The 19,627-nt window shown below is 37.3% G+C and overlaps 1 protein-coding gene across 12 annotated transcripts in view; it reads right to left on the bottom strand.

Moving 5' to 3' along the window:
- Positions 1-19,627, bottom strand: part of Ptprk (protein tyrosine phosphatase receptor type K) — a 520,627-nt gene that overhangs the window by 118,844 nt on the left and 382,156 nt on the right. For all 12 annotated transcript variants that reach the window (XM_087190287.1, XM_087190284.1, XM_087190286.1 and 9 more), the window contains 4 exons: positions 10,808-11,110; positions 5,587-5,696; positions 4,791-4,992; positions 1,201-1,306 (listed from right to left, as the gene is read on the bottom strand). In XM_087190287.1, the coding sequence (XP_087046413.1) occupies positions 1,201-1,306; positions 4,791-4,992; positions 5,587-5,696; positions 10,808-11,110 (721 nt within the window). The remainder of the gene's footprint in view (positions 1-1,200; positions 1,307-4,790; positions 4,993-5,586; positions 5,697-10,807; positions 11,111-19,627) is intronic.

The raw sequence follows: 19,627 nt of genomic DNA, 5'->3' as shown, positions 1-19,627 counted from the left end.
TGAGATGACTCAGTTATGAAATACCTGCCTTGATTTCTATGCCTTGATTAACATCTCAACAGAAGTCTAATAATGAAATGCAGACAAAAGTCTACCATTCTCAAATGAAACTTGCGTAAGTTTCCAACATTCATTTAATAACAAACGTGTAAAAATTAAAGTGGTTGGAATAATTTGAGTCCATCACCAAGAACAACATGGCTCACAATTTTCTGGAAGATGAGAGGCATTAGGTAATATTATGGTTTGGGTCTAGATGTCCCCTCAAAGCCTCATGTGGTCCTAGGCTGGATCTAGAGTGTGTGAAGCTGGAATTGATTCATGATGCAACGATAGGCACCAGGATTAAGGGTGTGCGTGCTACCCCCCCCCCCAGTAGTCTAAATAAGATAAAGGGCCGGGACACGCTGTGAAGCTCCCCTTGTTGCCTTTGCTGCCTCGTGCGTGCCACCATGTTGCTTCTCCTCTGCCATGCCTGTTTGCCATCTCAGCCTCGGAGCCAGCTGATAATGGATTGAACCCTCTAAGAACCATAAGTCAAATAAACCCCTTCCCCTCTAAATTTGGATGTCCAGTATTTTGTCTCAGCAATGAGAGAAAAGTAACACAGATAAGATGAGAGATTTTAATACTGGATAGATAAAGGAAATGATAAATTGAACATTAATATTTATCATGGAATTTCTGACAAGGAACAATTTAGGAATTAAAAGGTCACATAGGCTTCACTGGCTATAACTATCCTGCTTTTATTTCCTCAAAACTTCCTACTTTTCAATCATGCATAAGAAATTATTCATAACTGATTTACTGCAGTGGACAGGAGTTTATTTTCTCATTTTGTTTCTGAGAAATATCGTCAAAGCTTTTGCTCCATAGCTATCAAATGAAAAAGTGAAATGAGATGGGAATAAAAGAAAAAAAAAAAGAGCAATGCTCTTAAATCAAACAGCACAGAGCTAAAAGGCAAAGTTCATGAATACCTCAAAAATCCCTTTTGAATTTTGCTCTTAGAGGGATATCTACAGGCTTTGTCCAAATGATAAATAAGCAAACAAAATCAAAAGAAAATAAAACAAAAGCGAAACCTTCTTGACATTAATTGTCAAATGAATGTCTTAGAAACAAACCATTTTATTTGCTGCTAAGCAACCAATGTTTCTCTCCCAGGCTGCTGTTTCTTTTAACCCTCCCTCTTACCTGATGGGTGCACCCTTGGCTTGTGCTGGTCTCAGTAACACGGTTATTGTGGTTGCAGTTTCATTAAGAGACGCATCAACTCCTTCATAGTCAGGCAGAGTTGGAGCTGATAAGTGACAAACGAAACAACAAAAAGGTTCAATTAATTACAGCCAAACATCATGAGTCAGTATGAATAAATGATCCGGATCCAAGGAAAAATCAATTTAATCCCGAATTATCTACCGTGTATCTTATTTTACAATGTAACATTAACCATAACACCCTAAACCCAGGAATCTAAAGCACAGGAAGTCATAAAGGCAAACCTGTCGTGAAAATTTCAAAAATAAATAAGCTGGTGATTTGTGGTACATACCCTACTTTTGCTTTTAATATTCTAAGACCTTTAAATCAATAGTGAAAGGATGTGAAGGAAATGGTAACAGCAGGCTTGGGAACAGTGTTTGTGGGGTAACACGCAGAGCTACATATCCACACCTGGAGGTATGAATGGCAGTAGCTGAGGTTAAGGTGCGTAGTGAGGCGGGCCCATGTATGCCTGGGATGGTTCTCTAGATCCTTTTCATTCCTGTGATCATCATGGAAACATATCAAGCAAGCGTAATGGCTGGGAACAGGAATTTTGGTTTTCATTTACCAAGAAATAATGTATTAGTTGTCACAAGCTTGAAAAGAAGAACGAATGTACTGGATAATGTGTAGCTCAGGGCTGAGGATTGCTAATTGTGAGGTGTGTGAAGGAGTCAATTTCAAATGACTTTTGATTATTTCTACGTAGAAAGAGCTTTAACTGGTGAATAACTAGTGAAATGTACAGCTAGTGAAATATGTGCATTATCAGAAAAAATTACTGAGAGTAAATAACAGTTAATAAAGTTTTGAAGAATTTCATTCACTCATTCACTGAAAATTTACTGAATACATAGAATGTACAGTTTTATGACAAGGGCTATAAATATAAACACAAAGCTTGGTCTCTGACTTTATAGAATTAAAGCTAGGAATTAATGTTTTATGCAATGTGGAGGTCTAATAAAGAATTGCAGCAAACTGTGAGGTGGTCAAAGAGAAATGCTGTTAATTTGTCCAAATGGTGGCTCTCATGCTGATAACGTCCAAGAACCTTCTTAAATTCCAGATTACTGCCCTGCCCTGCAGTTACTGATCTCAGAGGTCTGGAGAGGGACCAGGACATGTGCATTGCTGGAACGTTCCCAGGTGATTCAGGAACTACATTTTTTGAACTCATGCTGGAGATGGGACAACGAACAGCAGAACACTTCAGGGTTTAGATGGTGTTTGAGATGAAATCTTAAAAACAAGAGTAAAGGTTTAGCAAGAAGAGATTTCATGGACTAGCATTCCAGTGAGAGGAAAGAGAATGTCTGCAGACACCAACACCGGAAGGTGTGGTGAATTCCAACAGCACTGAGCAGTTTTCTTTCCTGGACTTTGGGGTCCTGGAAGAAGAGGGAGAGAGGAGCCTGAGAGGGGACTACAGGTTCTACTCATGCGTGAGTGGGCTCTGTCTCGCTGGATGCTATGCACTAGATTTTGACAATATTTAAGAATGGAATACATACTGTATAAAGTTAAATAGAAAAACATTTCAAAGAAAGGTAATTCCAAAGTCAATGATACCACTTAGAAAGATACTTTATCTTTTTTTAAAAAAGGTCCAAATAATAATAATAAAAAAGAACAGTGACATAAGAAAAGAGATAAATTTCTAATTGAGGGTTATTTATGAGGCAGAATCAACAACTATTAGAACACGTGCACTATTTGTACATGTGAATGTACAAATATATATGTATGTCTATATCAACACACACATGTAACACTCCAACCATTACAAATCCAATAACTTCATTTCTCTTTTATTTTAATTACTTTAAAAATGTTGCAGAATATAATTACTAGATTCAAAGAATAAATAAGTGCAAATTATTTTAAAATTTCAAGTGATATAGAGAAAAACAGTAACCATAAATATCATTGGCCTTGCTGTGGTTACCAGTTTTTCCCAATGTATAGTGATAGGAACTAAGCTTTTAAAGTATAAGAAAATATACACTGTAATTACATAAGTGAAACTGGATTTCAGTAAGTGAAAGAGAAACTAGATGTGTGTTTTGTTTTTAATGGCAAAGACTTTGGTCAACACCATTCAGTCTCTGAGACTTGAGAAATTCACTATGCAGCCTTCAGGAATGTGCACTTGTCTCATGGTCTCAGTTTTATAAGCTTATATAAACTTTGAGCTATCTCTGTAGAAAGATCTTACTCAATTATAACCCAACTTCTAATTCTAGAGGGCAAGAAACATGTCACAGTACAGCACAACATCAGAAAGTCTTATTTTCTAATAAAGTGATTCACTAAATACTTTACATTGGTGATTTAAAATTGTCCCATCAGGAAATAAAATGGAAATTTTAATACACTGTTATTTTCTAAGACAATGGATGCTATTTTAAAAGGCTCACTTTATTAGAATATGAAGGTAAATGAAATGTTATGCAAGGGAACATACTGGAATAGGCAATTTTATTTATGATACAAATTGTTAAAATTTGTATTTTATCTAGCACATTTTCACATAAAATTTTAGACTGAAAGCAATGTAGAGAGTGTGCATCTTCCTTTTGATATAAATGTTACAGATTCAAAACAATGTTAAAAATTTTAATATTTTGATGTATCACTAACATACAGTATGTACAGCTACAGTGAGAAGGAACATAAATGATCTGAAAAAATTCACAAAGACAAAATTAGCATTTTAATAAATTATGTAGATCACCTTTAAAACATTTATTTTTAAAATTAAACTCTTCAGGTATATCTATAACACATATTTATTTTAGTATTCTTAAATGAATGAGAAAAAAACATTACATAAACTGGATTAGATTTAGGGCATATTAAAATGCTACTTACTAGCAAAAATTTAATCAGGTTTAACTGACAATTTGACTGAAGGAAAATTAACATCTGTAAACAAACTAGTCAAATGCAAGCTATAAATCTGTGAACATAATTGAATGTGAAATTTAATTATATTTGTTTATCAACTTAAGTTCTCCTGTAAGTTCCCATTCTGGAATTTAGATGCATTTATGTGAGGGTTTTAATGGAGAAAGGAAAGCTTGTATTTGTGTAAAATCGTAAGAATGTTAGGAAATTGGGACAAAAACAGGGTATACGTTGCTCTAATACCAGAGCAAAGTTCCTCTACTGATCTTTTGGTAAAATCCATTCAGAGCAGGGATCTGATTCTATTATAATTACCAACTCCTCAAAAATATAATGATGCCTATCATCCTTCATAATAAACTCTGAAAGATTTTTAATTTTATATTGTAACTTTTCAAAAGAGCACTGTCAATTGAAAGCAATGATTTGAGAAGTGTTTGTGTTTGGACCTGTAATTAATAATTTGTATTTGAATGATTTTTCTAAGTGTTCTCAATCATACCTACATTAAATATTCAGTAAGCAAGACCGGTAGCACACAGTGCACGTGCGAATCTGCAGCATGTCCTATTACACACAGGGGATGCTCAGTCCCGTAGCGTGCATACCTGAGATATTGGTGGTCACATTGATGGCCGTGGCTGGCCCGAAGCCTTTGACCGTGCTGGCTCTGATGAAAAACTGGTAGGTGGTCCCCGGGTGGAGATGCATGAAGACATGGTGTGTACTGTTCCACAGGTTTGATACCGTCTGGGGAGGGCCGGCCACTGGGACTGCGGGATCGAAGGATCTTATACTGCTATAGCTGACCTGTTGGAAGAAATATGTTAAGCATCCACAGTAAGTTCTGATAAATTAGAAACAAACTCCTTTTAAATAATGTAGTGTGAAAGGGCATCCCTGTGGAGTCTATCATAATATTTTTGACTTTTTCTTTTGATATGATGATTTCTGTCCCTCTAGATTTATCTCTATCATATCATCTAGCATCTACCTATGTCATCTTTCCATCTACAGATGAAAATATGTTTATATCTGAACTGAAAAAATACATGCATTTTCTTCCATCAAAAACAATAAAATTAAAATACTAAATAAGTATGCATACATACAGAATTTTATGTTTCTATGTTTTAATATGTGAAATGAAGAAAGGATTTGACAAATGTTTATTTGCATTGTTCAGTACTCTGCCTGGAGAACCCTGCAGTTAGGTTCCAGTACCCGGCCCAGTATATGACGCAGGCCTGAGAAAAAAATACAGTAAGAGACAGAACTAGGAGAGAAACCAGGGGCTAGGACGACCAATGCCAGTGCAACCGACAAAGGCTCTAACTTCTTCCTTTTTTCTCTCCTTTATTCCTTCCATCCACATTGCAATTAACTTCCTTTTTTGCCCAATACCTCATACTGAGTGATGATTCCGTTGGGATCCAATGGTTCTTTCCAGTTCAAGAAGATCTTGTTCTCAAAGGATGTTCCTTGAATAGACTTGACTGGGACAGGACCAGGCACTACAAATACACGCATTGGGGTTCTAAGAATGCTTGTATCAGATAGAAAAAGTAAATCAGCTAAACTAGATAAACAATTAACAGTACATATGAATTAAAGCACCAGAAGAAAATGTCCTTAAACAGAAAATAAGCAGCATCAGCAGTATTCTGACTTGACCCTGACATATGGGAATCTAGTCAGTCTATAAGTTCCTGGAGAAAATATACACAGAGTTATTTCTATTCAAAACAATATTCTATCACCTCAGAGAGTTCTATAAATTATGTAGTGTAGTTTTCTCTGTTGTATACCTCTCATCGCATAAAGATCTTACTGTAATTTGTTTTCAAGAACAGAGATGAATCTCTCTGAAAGGTTTTTTGAAGATTATGATAATCCCCTAACGAGTGAGTCTCCATAAACAGACTTCGTAAAATAATGAATTATAATAACTAACACTCCTTGAGCTCAAAAGCCAAATCACACAGCACTGAACTGAAATTCTCATTAATCATCGTCCTGACTTTTATAGCTATATATATTAAATTCTCAATAATTAAAAACAGCACTATTATAATTAAAAAATTGTTAATGATTAGTAGGTTCTAATGTCATTATTTCAGTCTTAAATGGAACCATCAAACTTGTTTAAAAGTCAATCATCTTTGTTTTTGTTTGGCAGTGCTGGGGAGAGAACCTGAAGTCCCATCCACGCTAGGCAATTGCTCCACCACTGTGCTCCACTCTGACCCCTTCGCACTATGTACTGATGAACTGTCCACAGGTGACCAGATTCGAGTTCTTAATTTCAAATGTCCTTTAACTGGTGGAACGTGGGACAGTGCTGAGGCGCACGGTCAGCTCATTTCAGCAAAATGCAAGACACTTTTATATATTTCATTTAAATACCTACCTGCTATTTACTGCACAAACATTGAAATGCTAATTCTGATCATGCTTTAAAACACAGACTTCTTGGTGTACTTGGCTTAAATACTTACTTCCTTTTGAAAATATCAACCCACAATAGTGGCAAGTATGGTTTCTAGTTAATCTAATGTTTCAGTGAACTTCACACATGACGTTATCTAGAAATGACATTTCAAAGGATAGGGCAATTCTGTAAGGATTGAAATAAATTAAAAATAACCAGATCAAAGGAAATGCTTGCTTTATGGCTAGCAGCGTCAAGAAATTCAGATTGCTATGCCACAACAGTGAGATGTATTTCACTCTACAAGGAGACTAAGAATACTGTTATGACCTCTGAGACAGGCATCGTAATTGGGTCCGTTAATCATAAACTCACAAAGGACAGAAACCCACAGCAAACAGAGCAGATGCCACCACTACACTGCTGAAGGTAATGTTCTTGCTCCTGTCAGCTGAAGGTGTCCATTTGCCCCTGCTCCCTGGCCTCAGTTTACCTATTTGGCCTACAGGGCAGAGGGGTCGGGACAGCCATTCACAGAGGCTTTAGAGGCCATTGGGGTACTTTCCGAGGGAATAGTTGTTGCTTTCATTCTTCTCAAATGACACAGCTTATCTTTGTAATTAAAGAAAAATTATTTCAAGTTTCTTACATTTCTCACATAGAAGAAGGCAGATGGAGGGAGGCGCCCGGGGCCACAACCTGGAATAGTGAGTAAACGTTTATTTGATGGCATGTGCATAACTGCCTGTGTCCACCTACCACAATTAGGCCTATACATGTACTATAAAATGACATTGATGTACATGCAGTCTTCCCGACTGGAGATGGCTTAAAACCCTTGCATAATTCCCCACTGCATGAGGGATAGATCAAAAAATAGCTTCCCTAGAATTTCTGTATTTCTATGCCCTTCCCACATGTGTTCAAGTTTTTCAACAGGATTTACTTCAAGCAGCTGCAGGTCACATTTCTCAGAGGAAAAATCTGTGGGAAATTATGGACACAGAAGCACCATGCCATTGGGCTTTCCTTGGTGTAGTGTAATGGGTGGAAGAAAAAACTACACTTCAGTGAACTGCAGCACACGCGTAAGTATGTGTAGATGAGGTGCAGACACAGGCCGAGTGCATTCATTCTTTGTCTACATGTGAAGGGATTCGACGTCTGTCTACCCAGAGGTGCTAACTCCATCTACTTATGATTTGTGTAAATACAGCATGAAGTTACTGAAGCTCTCTCATGGCAGTCTGCAGACTGCAGGAAATGTCACTGCACATTTCCACATCAACAACTTTTAATGGAGACGGAATGCTGACTTGCGATCCCCTACTCATGATTTATATGAGAGCTGTTTCAGCTAAATTTTTTTTTTTGAGTATAAGAAAGTCATCTAAAATATAACTCTCAAAATGGAAAAGAAAGGACAGAAAGAAATGTAGGTAGGGCAAGATTAGAGTAAATAAGCATTATAGTCTTTAAAATGTAATAAATGCGCATTTAAAAATAGCTTTGTATTCTCAAAAAATGTCCCCAAACTAGGCTTTTCGGCTGAACTAACTTCATGATATTGATTTTCATGAATGTTGGAATAAAACATGACAACAAAACCTCATATAAAAAAGTCTTCCCATGCATTAAAAAACGTGTGCAATAAATTAAATACAAATTCTACCTAAGGGTTCCAGAGGGAAATCATTCTAACTTTGCTGTCATGATTTATGGATGTCCTAGAATCCTTTTCATATAATTACATCCTTTTATTAGATGGCTGATAATTTATTCCTTTTCTACGTATATAGGGCAGTAGTAATTTAGTAAGACTGATTTAATCAGATCATCATAATTCATCGATCTTTGCAACAATGGTTATGATTTAGATATTCTTTCCCCTTTGGAAACATTAAGAAACATCAAGTATTCTACCTTGAAACTGAAGCTCATATGGACAGATGTGAAGACTGAGTTACTTACACATATTTCAAACAAGTTTATACATCAATCTTTGAATACTATACATTAAAAAAAAAGGCTACTTATAGTAGAAGGGATTAGTTTGTGACCCTGCTGTGAGATAATAATAATACAACTTAATATCATTAATACTAGGAAAAATTCTTCCAAAAAGAAGTTAAAAATAAAACTAAGCTTGAACAAGTATTAAAATTCAAGCTCATTTTATTTTACTTGTACAAAGCTATTTCTGGCTAAAATAAATATGACAGCCATGAATTGATTCGATTTATGGTAAAATTCCATAGAGATTAATTTCCTATTAGTGTAGTCATCTGTTTATCCAAAAATGCAGTTAAAAGATTTAATGCAACATGAAAAAGATGATAAAAAGATAATTGCATTGTTTTGTTTGTAGGAAAGTTAACTAACAAAGCATATCAAAGAATATTATCAAGATAAATTATATTGTTAAAAGATGATTGGCTAAGAAAAGCACAAAACTCATAACTGAGTCTAATGTTACCAATTAAGAAATCATGTTTTGAAATTTTAAGAGCAGGCAATAAAATATGTGAGTATACTCATTACTAACAGCATGGGTTACAAAATGCTTAGTGTAGCAGTCATTGGAACGCTTACTCACTGTATAGGAAGAGCTAGAGATACTTAAGAGCATTTGAATCTATGCCTAGATTTCCCATTTCTGTTGTCCATCTAAGAATCACTTATCCTTAACCATCTTTTCTGCATAAACAACCGCTGACTTGTGAGCTTTCATGAGCAGTGGGGGGGGGGTGGCAGTGTTTTTTTTTTCTGTTTATGTACTAGGACAAAGTTTGTATTTCAATATTGCTGCTACGTTAGGATAAGTTCAAACATACTAACAGAGATAGTCACGTTTGAGTTCCTCAAACATTTCAAAAATACATTAACCATTGATAAGTCTAATCTCATCCCTCTGAAATTTTAGTAACATGCGAATGATGCCACTCATGGTTTTAGGACTACATTAAGTGTTTCCTTCAAAGTCTGAGCTAAATGAAGTTAAAAAGCTCTCACTTCTCTTTATTATAAGAAAGCAGCAGAAAAAACCTGAGTCACCGTCATGTTTTGAAGTAGGGTAAATTGAAATTATATGGGACATTTCTGGAAATTGTGGCATCCTAACCTATTTCATGGCAATCTCACACGCGGTAGGCATCAAAAGACATATCTGGGCCTGATGATCAGAACCTGAGTGATAATGGGACAGAAACCTAGAAATCATGTGACTCAACACATTCATTTAGAGGTGAGCAAAAGAGAGCCACAGAGGTGAAAGGGTTCGCTGAGGTTGCAGAGCAGTTGAAGCCAGGACTGAGCATTCAGGACTCCTGACTCCTTTTAGCTTCTCCTCAGCTCACTCTATGGCCGTCTCCCCTCATATGCTTCCATTTGTTAAAGAAAAAAACGAAATGTATTATACCAAAATAGTGAATTATTGTTATCATTAGAATATTATCATTTAGAGATTTTTATATGCATTTTTGTTGAATCAGGAAATAAGTTCATATTCACATTAATGATGCACCAGGTGTGTGCATAGTACAACTTAATATAAACATTTGTTCTTATTTAATTATTCAGAAGTAGCACATGGAAAGTAGACAAAACACAGTTCAGTTACTTAGATAGCAATATGATGTGGAAATGATGGTAGCCTGCTAATATCTAACAAAGTCTTTTATTTAGACTTAAAGATATCTGATTATGAACCACTTCATATGCAGATTCATATGAACCATCTAAAAGTGAATGCACAGGTAAAGCATTTGAAAACTAAAGCAACTATGATGGGTTTGTAAATGCAAAACCTTAAATTTGTGATCGAGTGAATTTTCCCAGTAGGTAATTGATATAATAACATGGATACTGAAAATCAGTTTTTAACATCTGGTAAGAAAAATTTTATTTACGCCTTTGGTGCAGTTGTCATTTCTAGATCACTGTTTAAAAAAGAAAATAATAGAGGTATGTTTCACTTCGGCTTCACATTCTTCTCTAAAGGACAGTTTTGTTAAAGGCAAACTCTTTACAGAGGTAAGTGCATTAAGACAGTTCAGCAGATCTCAGAATTCAGTTCAATACTGAGTAACGCAGGGAAAATATTGAGAAGTTATAGTTCATTCTATCTATCTATCTCTATATTTCCATATAGAGATAGATACATATAGTTCTCAAAATAACAAAATGTAAGCATACCATCTTCATCAGTCTGAATAATCGTCTCTTCACTCTCCTTCCTTCCTTCCGGATTGGTCAGGATCATCTTGAGGCTGACATTTGTGTAAGGCGGCAGATGGTTCACGACATGCTGAGGGGCTTTGGGGTCCATGTCCAAGCAGTCTGCCCTGCTCTCGTTGTGACCACGGAAGTAATGGTAGCAGATAGTGACATTGAAGGTGTGGCAGCGAGTAATGTTGTAACCCAAGGATTCCCAGTCCACAGCAATGCGTCTTGCCTGTATTTCGGCAATCTTCAAAGTCTTTGGTGTCCGCATAGGTTCTGAAAAATAAATCAAAGTTGCAGAGAGTTAGCTGTCAGTTTTACCATGAATGATCTTGGAAATGTGAGACATTGAGCATATTATACCTTATTCAAATCCAGGAAAATGTGGAAATCATCTTTCGTTTTAATTTTCTTTATTTACTCATGGTTTTATTTTTGAAATTTTCAATCAAGGGTTATGATTTACCATCGAGAAAAGAAATAAGATGCGAAATAACTATCCACAGTACTCAGGAACTTGGCAGAAAAATAAAAACCTGGAAATGTAGCTACAATGCCTTGATAGTTATAACTGTTGCCTCTGCTTGATTCCCTGTTTTTCCTCTCTTTTGTCATTATTGAGTGAGTGAATTAGCTAATATATCATAATGGATAAGAGTCAGCTTGTTCTGCTCTATGATTTGTCATGTCACTGAGCTATGGTGTGTACTAATTAGTCTAATTGTAGCACTAAACTATCATTTACAAAAAATGACATGGATATTAATTAACATTAATTATTTCAGTAATGATGCTGTTCATCAAAGCCCCCCCCAAATCGGAGACAATTACAAGAACACATGTGGATATGCACACTGTCTTCTCGTCTTGATCTCTTTCTGAATTTTTGTAGAAAACACTCAGGTCTGACAACACATTTATTGTCATCCAAACTAAACTGGGAGGTGAGTTTTCATTGAACTGGAAAATGCTGGCACAAATACTTGGACCACTGGAGTCCATCCATCAACGATTCCCACATGTATTCTTTCCTCATGCATGACTAACTTTAATTGTCTAACTTAATCAAAATAATTACTGGATGAAAGTCATGGCCATAGCAAAGTCTACAATGTAGAGAAATCAATACACAGTAAAACTTTAATATATTGATCTGACAAAATAAAAAGGCCAAGGACAAGGTCAAGGGCCAGGGCCTGCCACACTCACTAAGGATAGTCAATACTCTTGCTAAATGGAAATTGATAGGGAAAAAAGAAAAACAAATAGAAAAACTTCCATATTGGCTATTTTTATTTTTCAGATTAAAATCTCAGTTCTGTAAAAGTAATCAGCATACTACATAGATGGTAAACCCAAATTAAGAATCCAGTTCAATGTGGAATCTGAAATAAACTCTGGTGGTCATTTAATTTAAAGGCTCAAAACTACAAAATCTGCACCATAAATGCAAGTTACACTCTGGTAGAATGTAACGTTTAGCTTATAATTTTTTTTTTTTTTTACCAATTTTGGACTATTTGTAATATCCAGACTTAATTTCTTATCACTTTTATTTTATGTGCTACCCTAAGTTTGTGTCTAGGATGGACGAAATACGAGTTTTGTTAAATTGTTTTATGTGTGTTTATGTTAACATTTTCCTTACCAGATGCCAGAGTGAAGAGGTGATAATTTCAATTCAGACTACTTAGACTGAAGACCCAGTTCATCATCTGGACAGGTAGCTATAATAAGAACAAACCTAAAAATTCCCAGAAAATTGAGATTTTGGTGCCAACAGATCGCAGGCAGATCCTATTCAGTGTTCATGTTCAGATTGAGCCAAACTTTGTTCTAAAAGCATCCAGAATGGGAAAGTAAGATTTTCCCCCAAGAATATTTGGAGCATATAAACAAGTAACTCTGATACAGAGTTGGAAAAATACACCAATAATTATTTTCTGTTTATGCCTACTATTTATATAACTTTCTATGGAGGCCTCATTTTTAACTGACTTTTTCCCTTTCTATGAATTTCTCTGTTTCTGAGTCTTTCATCAGTCTTTTAATTATGTGTTCACTATTCAATTTTCATTTATTCCATGATGTAATACAATTTTCAAAGACAAGGTAGTTCTTCATCCTTAACTCTCACACACTGAAGAGTCAGCAAAAGATATATTTATTGCCAATTATGTAAAAAATGCATACGGCTCACCCTGGGAATTGTGTATATTTAAATGTTCCTTTCTTTGTCATTAAGGCTCAAAAAAATCTTTCAACCAGGTTAATGTTACTTGTAATTCATATTTTTGTCACTGACTTAAATGCTGCAAAGTGCCCTATTGTTGATAAAACAGACTTAAACACAATTCTATTTATATGTCAATATTTAGAAATATGAATACAAAGTTAAACTCATATGCACAATACAGAGGATTATGAGTTAGTCTATATTTTCTCTTCACTGAGATAAGATCTTCTCAAGTGTGGGTGTGCATGTTGACATGCAAACATATTCTACATATACATGTATGTACATGAACAGATACACATATGCATATATATATATGTATGCTGCATACACGCATGATGAACACTGCCATGCCACTTCTCAGAACCCTACTGGGTGTGACATTAGTTGAAAAATGCACGCACACAGATTTTTATAAACAGTATTAACTTGACAAGAGTTCTACTTCTGTGAAATCTACTAAAAGTAAATGTCATCAAAGAACTCAAAAATAAATTTGCTACCTCACCTTAATACATTGTTTCTAATGTTCCACCAATAAGCACTGTATTTCTGAGGTATGACTACATAAGTAAAAACTGTAAATTTCTAGGTCAGAATAATTACTTCAATTGTCACAGAATACCTGCAGTTGGAAAGACACTGTGGATCTGGATATCGCTATGCTGTTCAAGAGTGGAGCACAGAGGTATTTTGAGGGTTGAATAAAGAGCTGACTGAGCAGGATGGAGGGCACATTAAGGGACTGCAGTAAATAATATTTATAAAAACAATAATGCAAATCATAGCAGCAGTAGTAAATGATGGGGATCATACTCATCCATGCAGTAGCAGTCAATTGTTTTAGAATTAGCCACATCTGTCTCTTTAGTTTTTTGACTTTAACCTTTTATTATGAAGTGTTCGGCGTATGTGAATTTTTACAATAGTTCTCTTGCACTTTTCTGCTAAAAAGAAACTTGGTGAAAAAGAATGAAATGGCAAAGTTATAGGACACAATTTTATCAGGAACTTGGGGGAAACTGCAATGGAACAAACTTAATACAGCAAATGGTCTTACAAATGTTGAGATGAAGTTACCCGTTATTATGAAACAAAATAGGGTGTTTATTATAAAAGGGGACTAACCCCAGGAGATGATACTAAAGTGAATAAAACATAATAGTAGACCTTAAGGAGCTTACCATTTACTTATTAAAGATGATAAAACAACAAGAAAAAAAGATCAAGTGCATACACATCAGTGACATATGAATGGAATAAAATTCTACAGGAATGCAAGAGGGAGAAGTAACTTCCACCTGTCCAGTGGAAGGGACATTTGCATTAAGCCTCAGGAGACAGAGATAAGATCTATAGATAGTTTGAGTAAATAATACAAAAGGAGAAGAAATAAAATGAATACAAATCCAAGGGACAGTTGTCACAAAAGCATACCCTCGCGTGTGGTTGCCGTAAATATGTCTGGGAGAAGCTGATGTAGGGGAGATGAAGACCAAACACTCAGTCAACTTTGGATGTCATGGGAGGAGGCTGAACTTGATCTCACAGACTCTGGGAAGTCACTGAGTTTCTGAGCCCGGAATCTATCACAGTCAAATAACTACTTCAGAAAGACCTATCTGTGGGCTGTGTCAAGTGTGGAGATACTGAGGAAAAGAAGTCAGAGGTCTGTGATGTGTCGGGGGGAATCCGGCCAGTTGGGAGGGTGGCAGGGGAACAACCAGAACCGATGCAGCCACGGTGAAGAACAGAAGAAAACCAGGAGGCAACCTGGATATGAGACACATGAAAGGATACCATATAGCTAGTGTATTCACACTGGACGGCTAAGAGCATTACAGTTTTCCTAAATAAAAGAGAAAAATCAAGAAGGGACGCAGATGGAGGTAAAGTGATGTAGTAATCTGGTATCATTTACTTATGGGCTGGAAGTAGACTAGGAACTAAGAAAACAAAGATCAATTTGACAATGTCCTGGTCTAGGAAGCAAGCCAAGCAAACAGTACTCGAACTGATCTGTATTTTAAATAACTTGGGGAGCACGGTGAAGAAGAGGAGAGCTAAATGGAGGCATGAGTCCCCCTTAGGCAAGGGATGGGGTGCTCCTACCCTTCCAAAGACAGGAGGAAGAGGAAGAGAGAAAACAAGAGGTGGAGAGGAAAGGAAGAAGAAAGAGCAAGAGAGGAAGGGAGGCAGGACCGTTAATCATATGCCAACTTGAGCATATTAAAGTATGCCTAGTAAATGGGTAAAGCGGCAGTCTCAGCACGTCTATGGGTGACTGACGGGCAGGCCAGCAAACCGAGGGAAGAAGACTCGCTCTGGATGTAGACGGCACCAACCAACAGGGTGGTAGCCTGGACAGAGTAACGAGATAAAGAAGGAAGCATTCCCATCCAGGCTTCAGTCCACAGCCGGCTGTCTCTAAGGCAGGGTGGTGGAGCAGGAAACAGCTCATGGCCGGCAGACAGCAGCTGCAAGAAGGGAACCTCTGCCCCTTTTATCTTATTCAGACTGCTTAGGGCAGGTAGCACTTAGGACCTTAATCCTAGTGTCCTCCGGCCTAGCCACACCATGAGTCAATCACACCCTCCAGATTCAGCCACCCCTGAGAAAGCATGAGGGTTTGAGAGGACATCTAACATAAGCCATCATACTAGAGGACCCTATCAGAGGGTAGAGAATGGTGGAGGATGAAGAGGGAGGGAGAGGAACAGGACAGAGCCAGAGCCAGAAAAGGAGCATGTGAGCTACAAGCAAAGACGGTGTTATACATGTAGAGCCTTACAGTTTCTCTCGAGGAAGCCCAGAGAGTTGCAAAAACATTAGTGCCCATGTTAATTCTATCCTGCCCTGTTCTATAGATGAAAACAACAGATTACGAAGGAAGCTACCACTTTTCCAGAGGGCCATTCATTCAAGAGCAGAAGCCAGTGTCAGAAAAAAACAGCTGTAGACACTTGGAGTCACATCCCTTTCACCACTGTCTGGGCCCTGCCCACAGTCATTCCCACCAAAAGTCTGAGCCGCCTTCTGCAGGTTCTCCTGATGTCCCTGAAACAATGTGTGGATTTCACCTTTCCTGTGTGTGGTGCCCACACTACAGTTGCACTTTCTGTTTTGCCAATTAATTATGCACGCAGACGTGTAAAGACACAAGCAACACATCTCACTGACACCTCTGTGCACATGAGAGATGCTCACTTTGGTCTGGCCCAGAAAGGAAATACTGTTTCCTCTCAGTTCATATAGGTGCCTCTGAGAGCCACGAAATTCATTCTGCTGGATCTGTGCCCAGATTTTCCCTATGGTTCTATGTCTACTCTTACCGATAATCTTTCACACTTGATCAATTGGGGACAGATGAAAACCGTGCAGTCTGGTCGTTTAATTACATGAAGAGTAATGCGAAAGTGATCCTTTTTTTGGATACAGGGTCTCATTGTGCAGCCCAGGCTGGCCTCCAGCTCATAGCCATCCCTCTTCCTCAGCCTCCCAAGTGCTGGGACTACAGGCGTGCTAAGATGTTGCTTTTATTTAATCTTTACACCTCAGCTGTTAGATTTGACCTTGACCCACTGTAGGCCCTGAATAAACATTTTTGAAAAAAAAAAGAGACTCAGGTTGCTGAAACAAGTTGTCCATACTGTGCTCCATCTGCCTAGTTCCTCAGTTATCAGCTTTTTGTGAGCACACTGCATCTTCCAAACTGCACCGAAAAAGCAAACACAGAACCAGGACATCAAGGACTGAAAGCTCAAATTCATTTTCCCAGGTGGAGAAACCCCGAAAGGTTTTGTTCTCCTTAGGAGATTATTTTCATGGAATTAATGAAGGGGCTCTCAGAGAGTGGAAAGTGAGCAGCAGTAAGCAGAGAAAATTCTATGGTGAGTTCAGGTCAGGACCATCATTTACATTAACGCTCTCGAGACTGACTCTGGTTCTAAATCCAGCTTTAACCTTGTGTTTCCTTCTACTAAGGTGGCCCCTAACTTTGTCCAGGGAAAGATTTGCTTCTATTGTATGTTTTAAGATTTGAGGTAATCTAACTCTTTAATCAATCATGATCTTTGTTATAGCCTTTTGGCTACAGGAGAGAAAATGTATATATAGCTATATATCTCCACGTGGCTCTGTGTGTGTGTGTGTGTGTGTGTGTGTGTGTGTGTGTGTGTGTGTGTGTGTGTGTATCAAAAGGAGTGCTTAATGAACCTGATGAAAAGTGGACTACCAAGACTGGAGATACAGTTCTGATAGCAAGGTTCAATTTCTGGGACCACAAAAAAGGAAAAAGGAAAAAAAAAGACAAATAAGAATTTAGCTAAAAATAAAAAGTGAAATTATTTCTTTGGTAGACTCCAGCAGCCCAGTTTCTTTTTCTTTTTTTGGTACTGGGGATTGAACTCGGGACCTTGCTCTTGGGAGGCAGGCAGCGGCGCCACTGAGCTAAATCCCTGGCCCTTAGTTTCTTTGTTTTGTACAACAACTCTATGCCATTTAGGATTAAGAAAATGACAACTGTTTAATCTCAGATTGGACATTAATGAGCGAAAAACGGCTCAAAGTAAAGACAGCAAAAGAAAATGCATAACATCAAATTTTCTCAAGTTGTTCATGCTCTCTTTCTGTTGCATGCATACACTCTTCCAAGTCTGTCTATTGATGGAGATCAGAGTCTCAGAATGGCTAAAGCCAAGACACAGGGCTGAGCAGAGGAATGAAGAACTAGAGGCAAATTCCAGGCCTTTCGTTTTCTTTTTTTTTTTTTTTTTTTTAGGCCTTTTCTTATTCTGCTCTTTAGCTGATGAATCTGAAGCTCATTTATTATGTCTCCTGTGGACAGATTTATAAACAAGTTGGAAGAGGCTCTCTCCTATTCATTTCCACTAAATCCTAAGAAAAGAAACACCTACTAAATTAAAAAATACATATAATGAGTAATGTCAGAGTCAGACGGCTTCATCTTCCCAGTCAAATGTTGGTCAGCTTTTCCCATTTCTTGTTAGTCTTCTCTGTCTGTCTCCCTCTCAGTTGGTGTAGTGAGAAAGGCCATGTGAAATCAAGCTAAAATGACAAGAAAATTTACATATCCAATCTGTAGCCAGTATTACAGGATCAGCAGATAAATAAAGAAGCAGATAAATAAAAGTAGCCTAACACTGCCTTCCCTTAAATTCTAAACAGAACAAGCATGGAAGTTATGCCTGCAGTAACTTATAGGTCAAATACTTAACACAACTTGATAAGATAAAATGAAGAACTACATGATAATTCTCTAAAGCTTAATGAAATTAAAGTCAACTTGGGGAGAGGCCCTGTTGACTTTGACTTAACTATCAATGGCAAGAAGGTTTAATAAGTTCTTCTAGCTAACCGATGAAAGGAATTAAACTTTTTTGGTACTTGCAAGCTAACGTCTCATGGCATGTCAATATTCATGTCCTTTTTTAGCAATAATCTCTAGTTAGGCTGACAGAGTTCTAAAAACAAAAGCTGTAGTAGCTTCGGGAGAATGGAAGGCAGGGATCATATTTCCTTAGAATCAGTTTTTAATGATAAAACTTATTATGCAGCTGTCAGTCAGAGAAAACTAGAAGATATCCCAAAGCTCATGCCAAGAAAAAAAACAAAAAATGGAGAATCTTGTCAAAGATGTACACAAACTAAGAACACTGACGCATGACAGGGCTTCTTGCTCTGGGATGTCTTTTCATCAGAAATCTTAGAAGCTGATGGCAAAACACTATTTCCATTCCACTTATCGAAATACATACAGAAAGTGAATTTTCTGACTGCCATAGAAAATATTTGCTAGTGCGAAATAAAAACAAACTGAGATTAAAATGTCTGAACACAGGTGAATTTTAAAAATAACTTTAAAGAAAAACAGTGCTACTCCATGGGAAAAGGAAAATTTAAGATGTCTGGAAGACATTATAATTTACCAATGCTTCATGTTTTTATTCTTGTCCTTCCGGTTAGGATCAGGGCGACTGAGGTTTTCATTTCACATCTTTTCAATGTTACAGCATCATTAGCAATGCCAAAAAGATTTCATCTCCCCTCTTGTGGGTCAAATTGAGTTAATGGTAAGTTGCAGAGATGACTTGAATAGTGTGGCATGAGGGAGCCGCAGGCCCAGGAATAATCACAAGTCAACTGTCAGGTCTTCTGGCTTTCTGGATGAGTGGCTGAGGTGACATGCATGCACTTGAGGGATATCTAGTGACACAGGATGCATGGCTCACTCTGCTCCCACAGGAGTCCCGGCTGCATCTACCCAGTGCCATCAGAGCCACAGTTAGCACCTCAGTCCACAGAGCCAAGACAAGGTATTGGCGATGCTCTCCAGAGGTTTCCTGAAGTTCATCGGGTACTTCTAATAAAATTAACATTTGGATCCGCCCCACCATGATGCCAAGGAAATTGATTTTAAAGAACAATGCCACCAGAGACATTAAACAAAAAAGACAAATGTGATTCCTTTTTCCCTAGATGAATCTCACCACACATCTTCTCATGAGATGAAGTTCTCAGAATGTGGGAAATTGCAA

This window comes from Heterocephalus glaber, unplaced genomic scaffold, assembly GCF_053883595.1.
Source record: "Heterocephalus glaber isolate CG9 unplaced genomic scaffold, H.glaber_assembly_v1.0 deba00001550, whole genome shotgun sequence".
NCBI classification, from domain to species: domain Eukaryota; kingdom Metazoa; phylum Chordata; class Mammalia; order Rodentia; family Bathyergidae; genus Heterocephalus; species Heterocephalus glaber.
The sequence above is the reverse complement of the archived record's forward strand: the minus strand, read 5'-3'. Positions and strand labels throughout refer to the sequence as shown.